This window comes from Corvus brachyrhynchos, unplaced genomic scaffold (assembly GCF_000691975.1).
Source record: "Corvus brachyrhynchos isolate BGI_N302 unplaced genomic scaffold, ASM69197v1 scaffold115, whole genome shotgun sequence".
NCBI lineage: Eukaryota > Metazoa > Chordata > Aves > Passeriformes > Corvidae > Corvus > Corvus brachyrhynchos.
Window position 1 is genome coordinate 7020513 of NW_008239553.1, and position 9876 is coordinate 7030388.

The 9876-nt window shown below is 38.9% G+C and overlaps 1 protein-coding gene across 3 annotated transcripts in view; it reads left to right on the forward strand.

Annotated features, from left to right (window-relative positions):
• AMBRA1 (autophagy and beclin 1 regulator 1) overlaps nucleotides 1-9876 on the forward strand; it is a 119415-nt gene that overhangs the window by 26928 nt on the left and 82611 nt on the right. For all 3 annotated transcript variants that reach the window (XM_017742186.1, XM_017742187.1, XM_017742188.1), the window contains one exon: nucleotides 1-82. In XM_017742186.1, coding sequence (XP_017597675.1) covers nucleotides 1-82 — 82 coding nt within the window. The remainder of the gene's footprint in view (nucleotides 83-9876) is intronic.

Sequence of the window (9876 nt, forward strand, 5' to 3'; positions counted from 1 at the left end):
GCTCTTCCTCCTCGTCTGCTTCCACTTCAGAGAACTCAAGCCCATCTGTGGAGGGAAATGATCTGGAATTTGAAGATTTTGAGTAAGTGTGTGTGCTGCCTAGCCCTCTTGCTTGAGTCTGTTGTCAGCACAGGACTGCTTTCTGGTTCCTTACTGTTTATCAATCAAAGACACCTTAGGCTTCTTGTAGGAACAGGTTAAGTAAATCAATCAGTAATTAGAGTAGTGGTTGCTAGAAATAGGTCTTGTAATTTCTGTTGTGAAAAATAAGGATGTTGTACGCTACCTTCAACACTTTAGGCTATCTCAACCACATTTAGAAGATGGGTTAAATTAAGAAAATGAGAATATTTTTCTCCTATGGAACAGATGGGGAACCAAAAGTTTACTAGAGTTGTCAAATCTTGAGACAGAACAGGAATCACTAAGAGGATTTGCAAGACTTAATTCTTTGGTCTAAGGCTATAGGAGACAGCCAAACATGTCCTGTTGTTTTTACTTGCTCTATCTCTATAGCTTTGTCAAATTAGCCGACATTCCTGGGATTGGGGGTTTCTTGGTTTGGTTTTTTTTTTTAAATTTGGTGATTGTGAATCTGTGTTAAGGCTTAGTTTCCTGTAACGAGAGAAAAAGGCCTCTCGTGTCAAAGTGAGCAATGACTGTGCATCCACACCTTAGGAGAATATTCCTGTTAGCCACTGTACTTCTTGCTGAGTGGTTCTGCTGACAAACTTTTAAAGTCTGTTCTCCAGCATCTGCTTTTGGACTTCGAGTGATACCCAGTGTAATCCCAGCGAAAAATTTATTGTAAACCCTTTCCAATAAATGAAAGAATTTAATAATATATTCTTTAGATGGCATGTAGACCAAAAGCTCAGGAATTTAGATTAAAATCCATTTTAGCAGCAAAGAGGATATAACCTTTCTAGCCTGTCTTTGGTAATTTCCTTTTAAATGCAGGATTTTCCCTGAGTAGTCTTAAGTATTTCACTGAATTTTCCTCCATTTGTGTATATCTCATTTGAAACATAGGATAATTCTGAGCATGGTTGTAGAAGTAGTCTATGGTTGTAGTGTAGTAGGGAGGTGTGTTTGATGGGAGCTGTGAACTCCTCAAAAAATCTGGGTTGTTACGTTGCAGTTGCCAGCAAAGGATGCTGTCAACTTCCCTACTATTTTAATTTGCACTTCACTTGCTGCAGTGGCACATACTTGAGATGGCACATTGTTAAAGTTCCATGTCCTTTGTGTCAGGGTGAAGTCCCTTGGTGAAGGACATTAGTAACACTAGCTATTCCCAAAAGCAAGATACTAATCCCTTTCTAACTTTTTAAGTGGTGGTAGATTATTTTTTTCATAGAAAGTTGTTCTGTGAAAGTTGTTCTGTGAAGCTGTCATTTCATGCTCCAGCAATTAAATATTCTGAAGTACAGGGTGAGAGAATGTCTTTCTGTCTCATTGTGGTTTTGTTTGTGTAAAATGTAAATGAGGGGAGATAGCGCAGAAGGGTCACTGCTTAATAGCTTTTCTCAAGCATCTTTGTGGTCTGGAAGAGCAGAAATATGGTGGCTGCTGGGCCCGCTTTTGTGAAGTGGGTGTGTTGCAAGCATAGACCTTACTATTTCCATTATTCCATTTTATTTGTCTGGGGCAGCTTGTTCTGCTGGGAAAGTAAAAGATGGTATGTTCTTCATTTACAGAGCCAGGCAAATGCTTGCAGAGAAGTGTGTTCCCCTGCAGATAATGTTCACACAGTAAGAGCACCCAGTCAGGGAAGCAATTCAATCAGCCGTACTAAGGTTGTCTTTCATTTCATACTGAGCAAAAGAAGTGTTTATTCCTTAATGTGCAGTGCCTGAACTTGTTGGTTGAATATTTCATATCGAATTCTGGTCTGTGCATTTAAGACCTGCTGTCTTTTTACTTCTCTGCTTCATTATTTCTCTTGGCTGATTGGAGAGGGCTGCTGTGCAGGGGTCCGTAGAGCTGGAACTTCTCGTGACTCACTTGATTTCTTCTGCTGAGACTTCACAATTACACAGAGTTCTTGCTTCTCCTTTTGGTTCTTGTATCCCTCCTTCTTTGCTTGGTCACCTGTGCAGTGATGTATTTCTTCATGGATGATTTTTCTTCCTGTGGTTTAGATGCTCTGACTTCCCTGTGTCTCCAGATCTGATACAGGGAAGGGTGTTGCTATTGTGTCTAGCTGTCTGCAGCTCATGCTTTTCTCCTGAAATACAGTGATTTTTTTTTTTTCCATAAAAGCCAGAAAATTGCCTTGGTACTTTATCTTTCTGATCTGGTTGATGTAATTGGTAAATAATCTCTTGTTTTCCCAGAGATTAGGAGAAAGATGTAAGGGACATTAAACACCTGTTGGTTTTATTATACATAGAGCTCTGGGGAAGGAGTGAACGCTGTGCTTGTGCAGGATGCCTGGGAGACAAGCCTTCCTTCACTTTCATATTTTGTGGGATTCAGAGGGTTTTTTTCTCCTCAGAAATTCATTTTGTCTTTTTTCAGTTTTGTTTACCTAATGGCCTAGTAAGGGGCATGAAAAACTTGGTCTATGCACTGTTTGTGTACTTACAGCCTCTAAGTTAAAGCCTCTCTTGTGTCTCAATCAAGGGTGAATTCATTCATAAATACATTTAGTTTGTGATGACAATAGAAGTAGTGTTGGTATAAGAATGTGAAATAGTGTTTTTTATAGGTGTTAGTAATATCCTTTTTTTACACCAGCTTTTAAGGACAGGAAAGGAGGAGGGACATACACTATACCTGTGTTTTTTGGTCTAACTAGATGTTCCCTCTCTACATGTGCTCCCAGTGTTTAACGTGTCACTGTTGTCATCTTACTGCTTATTGAATGCAACCGTCAACTGTAAACTTAGTCATGTCTATATGAAAGCATTTAATAGAGTTTGTAATATATATACAGATTGTAATATTAGGTTATTAACATATAGATTGATATGAGTGGGTTTTAAGGTTAGCTTTAGCAGAATCCTAAGCTAAAATGAAAAGGCTTCCTGAGTTGTGGAATAAGAATCTCTGAATGGAGAATGACATCACTTTAGTCTTCCAGCATAACTGATAAAAATAGATTCTTTATAGACAAATTATACATGTTGAACTTTCTAATTTCAAGTTCTTATTTGAGGGTTTTATGTTTGCATCACATAGTCAATTTAGATTTTTAGAGCTAAACTATTTTCTTTTGACTTTTCCAAGAATTTTGATTTGGTCTCTTCTGTAGACTTCCTTTAGTCTAGAACAGCTCTCTGATGTTGAAGACTGTGGGTGATGCTTCTAGGTCTCCTTGGATAGTGGCAATCTAATTTTTTTCATTTGTAATTCTGAATTTGTCACCATAATCAGAATGTGAAGGTGTTTCTGTAGGTGAATTTTGGCCATCTATGTCCCTTTTTGTCTGCAGTAACTATGGGAGCAAATACAGAAATAAGGGTTTGGTTCATCTCTCAGACTGAAAAGCATATATATAGGACAGTGCACCAGCTCTGAAAGCCTGAGTCAAACCCTTCACTACGGTTCAAAAAAGGTTTTCAAGCTAAGGCTAAAGGTGTGACCGTGGCTGACTCCTCTGTCTACTTTTGAGAGGGGGCTGCCTGACAGAATATAGATATGAAGGAGCTTGGAGATTACACTCTTTTCATGTCTCCACCTTTTCCCTGTTGTTTTGTCCTTTTTCCTTCCTAGTAGGAGGATTTGTGCTGGAGTGGATCCAGTCAGTTGTGCCATTGTCACAAGCTAGGAAGGTCTTTATTATGTCTCCCTAACAAGATGGGCTTTACCTGACAGGCCTGAAATCTTGTTTTGATGCTTTATCTCTTGAATTTCTTTCAAGACACCACTGAGCATCCAGACAGAAAATATGAGAACTGTAGGCACTGTTTTACTGAGACTCTAATGGACCTTCTGGTTTTGTGGAAGCAGGCTCTTGTTTTGCAAAGATGATTAATCACTTAGGGAAAGCTAACAAGATTCAGGGTTATGTTATTTGGCTTTGTCACTTCAAAATCCTTTTGTTAAGGCATGATTTGGACCAAGAGTTGTGGTTTCTCAGATGGACATCTTGCAAGGGTCTCCTTGTAAGTGCATAAGATACATGAGTATTTGTCATACTTGCCTCCTGCCATTTTTGATTGCTTTATTGACGCAGTCTTGGCAAGAACTGCCAAATCTAAGTTCTTCCAACAGCCTCTTGTCTTGAAAGGTTCTGAGATGGTAGCCTGCTAGCCAAGTGCCACTGTATTAAAGCTGCAAGTCTTACTTCCAGTGTCTTGTAGGTCATTTTCATTCGTTTTGGAGAATAATATGGTAGATTTTTTGGCATTTCTGCAAAAGAAACTCCTTCAGATACTTCACAGGTGAAATGTTTGGTTTGGGAGTCTAGTTTGTGTCATAATTAGTGCTCCACTTCAAGCTGGCATTCTGGTTTAACTTTTTTATGTATTAAGGAGAAAAGTGCATGTCTGATTAGACATTGGTGTGAGATATCGAGGCAGTCACCCTTCTTTTGGAAAGTCTTCATTTAAAGTGTATTTTGTCGTTAGCTTCTTTAGGAGCCTTGACTGGGGCACTGATACTTGACAATATTAATTAGTAACTGTCTGGATGCAGTCATATCTGAACTAACATTATGCAATGGGAGAGAAAAGGGAAGACAATGGCTGTGGCAATGTGGTTACTCAGTAGTGTGTGCTTGGGTAGAAGGTTTGGTTTTGGATTTTGTTCTCTGTATTGCTCCTCAAGTGGAATGGTAGAAGTGAGTTTCGAGGAGGGATTTGTGTGTCGTGGTGAGAATAAGCATGTGGTTTGCTTGATGGCTGAGATGGAAAGATTTTGGAAAGTTTGAGTGAAGGGAGAGGTTGGAGATTGCCAGTTACTGAAATAACTTCTTCCTTGCCCTTGTGACAGAAGTCCATGCGTGTGTTTAAATCCAGTTCTTTTTAGTCTGACTCTGTGCTAGAGACACAGTGCAGTGGGAGCGCTAACCTGCAGCAGTGCAATCAATTCATGATGCACCTTCTGACTTCCCTTAGCACAGCAACTACTAAGAGCACATGGGTAGAACCTGGACTCTTTTTGTGAAGTCTTGGTCTTTACTGCCCTCCACAGCTGTCCACCGGGTGCTCGTGTATTTTAGAGTGTTTTCTTTCGTTTCTGTGACAACCTTCCATTTCTGCAAAAGAAACTCCTTTAAATAGTAGCCAGGTTTTCTTGGCAGGAGAAAAGAGAGATTGGAATGGTTAAAGCCTTTTTGTGACACCTTAAGCAAGTATAGAGCTTTTGATCTACAGCTCCAGAACACTGAGACAAGCTCTGTCATTGTGGAGAGAGGAGCATAAGGAATCTCAGAGGTAAAGAAAGAGGTTTACTCTGTTAGAGGTCTGTAGGTTAAGGTGACACGTTAACCTTAGATGAATGGGATGCCAGGTGTTAAGTTCTCATCAGGCATAGTGAAGGTGGATAAGAGAGATGACTTGATCAATGGTAGCCTTTTGTTGTAGAGGTAGTGGTATCGTACCCAAACCACAAGATTTCTGAAAGCATCTGGGCTGGGTTTTTTCATTTTTCTCCTTGCCATCCTGAAGTTTACGTTTGAAATTAACAAAAGACATAAAGGAGATGTGAGAATCTCAATACGTTCTTCATGTCACTCAAATCCTGATGGAAATGGATTTTTTAGGATCCATGACAGGTCGGTATACTGCAGAAAATGTGGCCTTTTTTTCCTGGAAATCTTAGATGGGGCAGTTGATCTGTCTTTCTTGAGCATCTACAAGTAATGTTCTTGCTAGCAATTTGCTATTTGAGTTCACATAAAGCAGGATCGCTGTTTGTTGTAAGTACCTGCCTTTGTTACTTTATTCCCAGAGCTCCTTTATCTGTTTTTGTTGTTTTTCCCTCTGTCTGTGTTTCTTGGCTCATATGGCACTGCATCATTGTTTTTGATGAAGATCAGCCTTTTCAAAACTGGCTTTCAAGACAGACACAAATACTGTGGAACTTGGTGATCACTTTCTGGGTTTTCTTCTTCTCTGCTAGGGGTTTCTGAAGCAGTTAGCACTGGGATGTCATTTCCGGATGCACAGCAATTTATGTTAACTATATTCACCATCTTAAACACAGTTTCAGGCTAAGAAAGTTACAAGTGCTGGATGAATGGGAATGATACTGAATCTACTCTTAGAACTTAATTTTTCAAGGATTAGTTAGAGTGTTAGCTTGTCTTGTGATCTACTCATAGTAGCCTGCGGCTTCACTTTCTCTACTCTTTTAATCTTTATCTTTTGTGACAGTCTTTTATATTACCTGTATCTTGGTCATAATGTCTAGTAATGCTGCATCGATGCAGTGAACAGGCAATGACTGTTTCCTTGCAGCAGTACTGCAGGGTTTTGCTAACCTCTCCAGCATAATGTTGCTTTACCATTAAGTCACATTCCAGCAAGGCAAGTGTCTTCATAGCAGGGTGGTGAAAGAACAAGTGCCTTTAGAAAGGTGGCAGTTGCCAGAAAAGCTCCCATCATACTCCATGCTGTTGGTTGCCTGAATCTGTAGAAATAATTTTGATGTCAAGATGGTACTTCTGAGTTTTTCTGCCAAATATTAACTCTGTCTGTTATTTTCGTTTTATTTTGTGTCTGTGTGACTCAGAAGTCAAACTAGGTCACCTAGTAGGTGAGGTCTGGTGTTAATGAGAGTGATTAGGAAGCAAGCTGTTACTGATTAGTTGCTGGCCATTAGTTGCTGGTCAGCATTCTTGAAGCCCATAGGTCTAACAGGTTAGCATTGCTTGTGAAGTTATGGTTTCAGTTCTGTTTCCTTGAAAGCATAACAGTGCAATTTTTTTTTTTTTAAAGAGAAAACAGTTGCTGCCTCTCTAGCTTTGTCTGGCTGCTGATGTTTCTATTTTCTAATGATTCACTGTAGCTATGAAGTGTATCAGTCTTATTCTAAAACATCATCATCAATTTGTGAGCCCACCACACCATGAAGTGATTAAAATAGAGACAACTGGATCATGCGCCTAGAAAAGAGTGAGTGCTTCATTCTAGTTCCAAGTCAGTCTTTCTCTGAGGCAGTTAATCCTTGGCATTTAACAGGCAAGTACTGATGTTTCTCTTGACCTCTCATATGTGATGCTTCTCTGAAACACTTGATCTTCTGAAGTGCCATATTTAATCTTGTAAATACATGTTCCCCTGAAGAGTGCTTTGAGAGGTAATCAAGGCTGGGGAGTTTGTTTCTCTCTGGTCAGCAGAGCCATTAGTAACTCAGCAGTCTGCTGTTTTATAGGAAGTTTTAGTTGATAAATAGATAGACATTTTCTCTGGTGTTCCTTTCAAAAAGCTCCTATGAAAGATTGACATTTTAGCCTTCAGAAGAACACAAAATGGTGGAAAGGTTTGGGTGACTTGTCTAACTTCTTTATCTATTACTATGGTAAAAATCTATTCTAGTTCCTGTCTCTCCAGCTGGCCACCATCACTCTTTACAGTTTCTCTAATATTTTTATTCTTCAGTTGTTTTTGGCTTCCAGTGTCACACTTGGGACTTTGCTCCACAGTCATACATTTAGTGCCAGGCAGGTCTTTTCGTGTAACAGATGCTTTTTTTCCCCTTGTTTTTCTTGTTTCTTGTTGTCTCCTTCAGTTCTGCCTTAAGTGCTTCTCCTTCAGTAATAGTCATATCCTTCTGAGATGGGTGTATAAATTTGTAACTTTTATTTTTACCAGGTTATGTATATTCTTTTAGATATAATTTAAAAGAACCATCCGGTAGTCATTTTAATGTCTGTGGATGTCAGTACTTGTATCCTTTTTGATAGGACCTATGCTCCTGACTTCCTTCTTTGTATTTACTAGTGGAAATACCTGCTTAGATAAGTTAGTTGTCTTTGATGTTTCATCTTTAGCTTAATCCTGGTTTTCGGTGAGATACGCTTGTCCTCAGAGCCATAAGTAGGGTGGTCCCCTTTTCCTGGTTTGAGTTTATAACTTCTCCAAGACTTGAGGACTGTGAGTGAAGTAGCACATACTGTATGGAACCTTTAGTTTTGAATAAGAGACTAGTCTAACTGATCCAGGAGATACTATTTTAGCTACTATGCCCCTATGCAGAATTATGACCAACTTGCAGTGTGGCTTTTCCTTTGTCTTCTAAGATGCCTGTATCTCGCTAAAATATTCAGAATGTCAATGTTTTATTTATTTTGTGTTTACCTCTCTATTTTGGGAGGCTTATTTACTAGAAGTGCTCCCATTTTTCTCTAAATTGATTTCTGTTAGATGCTCAGGATGTTGCAGGATCAGACAGATTAAAAACTAAAGTGTTAATATCTGGTATTTGCTGCTCCTCTCAGTGGTGAAGCTAGTAGCTAACTTTCTATCATAGTGTTCCCAACACTGTATGTTACCTTACCCATCCAGAGGGTGCTGGACAGCAACTGACATGTTCTTAGAACCACCAGCAAAAGTAATGTTCCCTTCACCATCTTTTTTCCTACTTCTGTACCCTTTGTAAAACACAGTACACACTTCATCTTGTAGTCCTATGTAACTCTAGAAGAGTACACTCTTCTAAAGGTATATATCATCTGTTTTCATCCAAGTCAGCAGTGAATACTGTGAAATGAATTGCAAGGTTTCAGGATTTGTTTCTGCATTAGTATGGCCAGTTTAATAAGACATCTTCCAGGAACCATCTTTAGAGGACCTGCGAACAGACCTGACCAGCCACTAAAGCCAAATAAGTTTGCAGTGCGTGGTAACCTCCTCTGAGCTCCTGATAGGGCCTTTGGGCTACTCCTGCCCTGTGTCCTACTCCTCTGAAGTAACCTTCTGCAATTAACAAAAAAAAAAAAATACAGCAAGTAGGTACAGATACTTCACACTTTCTCAGTACTTCAAACATTGCTTTTTTCTGCTACATGAAGACGGCGCAACTTCCAGTGTCAACCTTTAAGGATAGTAGTAGATGCCACTCAAACAATTATTTACCATTTCTATTGTATGTAAGTGTCTAACCTCTGCAATACAAATTGATTTAGCATTTTAAATTGGATTGCATGAAACATGATAAAATGCTGAAAGTATGAAACAATTGGCTTGGTCTGATATAACTTGATTCTTCTGAACTTATATGGCTTACTGGTGCTGGCTTTGATAATTAAATGGCTTTTCAAAATGGTCATTGTTGACCTAATTCTGTTAGCAGTGTAGTCAGTGGGAGTTTTAATATTGACTACAATGGGAACAGTTAGACCAACAGATTGTATTAGAAATCCCATGCTGTGTGTTTAATTTCACTTCCTGATACAACAATCTCTAAATATTAAAGTGAATTATTGCCAAGACAGAAAATCAGAAATGGCTTTCTTTGTCTTTGCTGTCTTCAGTATCCACTGTTATTAATGCAGTAGCCAAGTTTCCAGATGAAAAAGAATGCCTTTTTCTCCAAAATTTAGGATGCAAAATTTTGTATCTCTTTCTGTTTTCAGAGCTGGCATTGCTGGTCCATTAAATTTACATTGGTCACCTTTTCTCTCAGCAAGGAAACAAGACAATAGAAGAAAAATCCAAGGGGATTTGACTGTCTTATCCAATTTAGGATAAACTTTCATCCTTCTTATGCCTTATTAAATGTCCATAATTCTCCTGAATGTTTGGGAATTGCTTTCTTTTCATGCTCCATTTTAGGTTAGTGTTAATACTATTCTCCCCCCTACCAACTCTTATTTGCCACATCACTGTGTTGATTTGTCCCACCATGGTATCTGAACAAATGATGAATAACCTGAATTTTGAGACAGACCTTAAAAGTTATTTGGACCATTTGTTGGTTCTC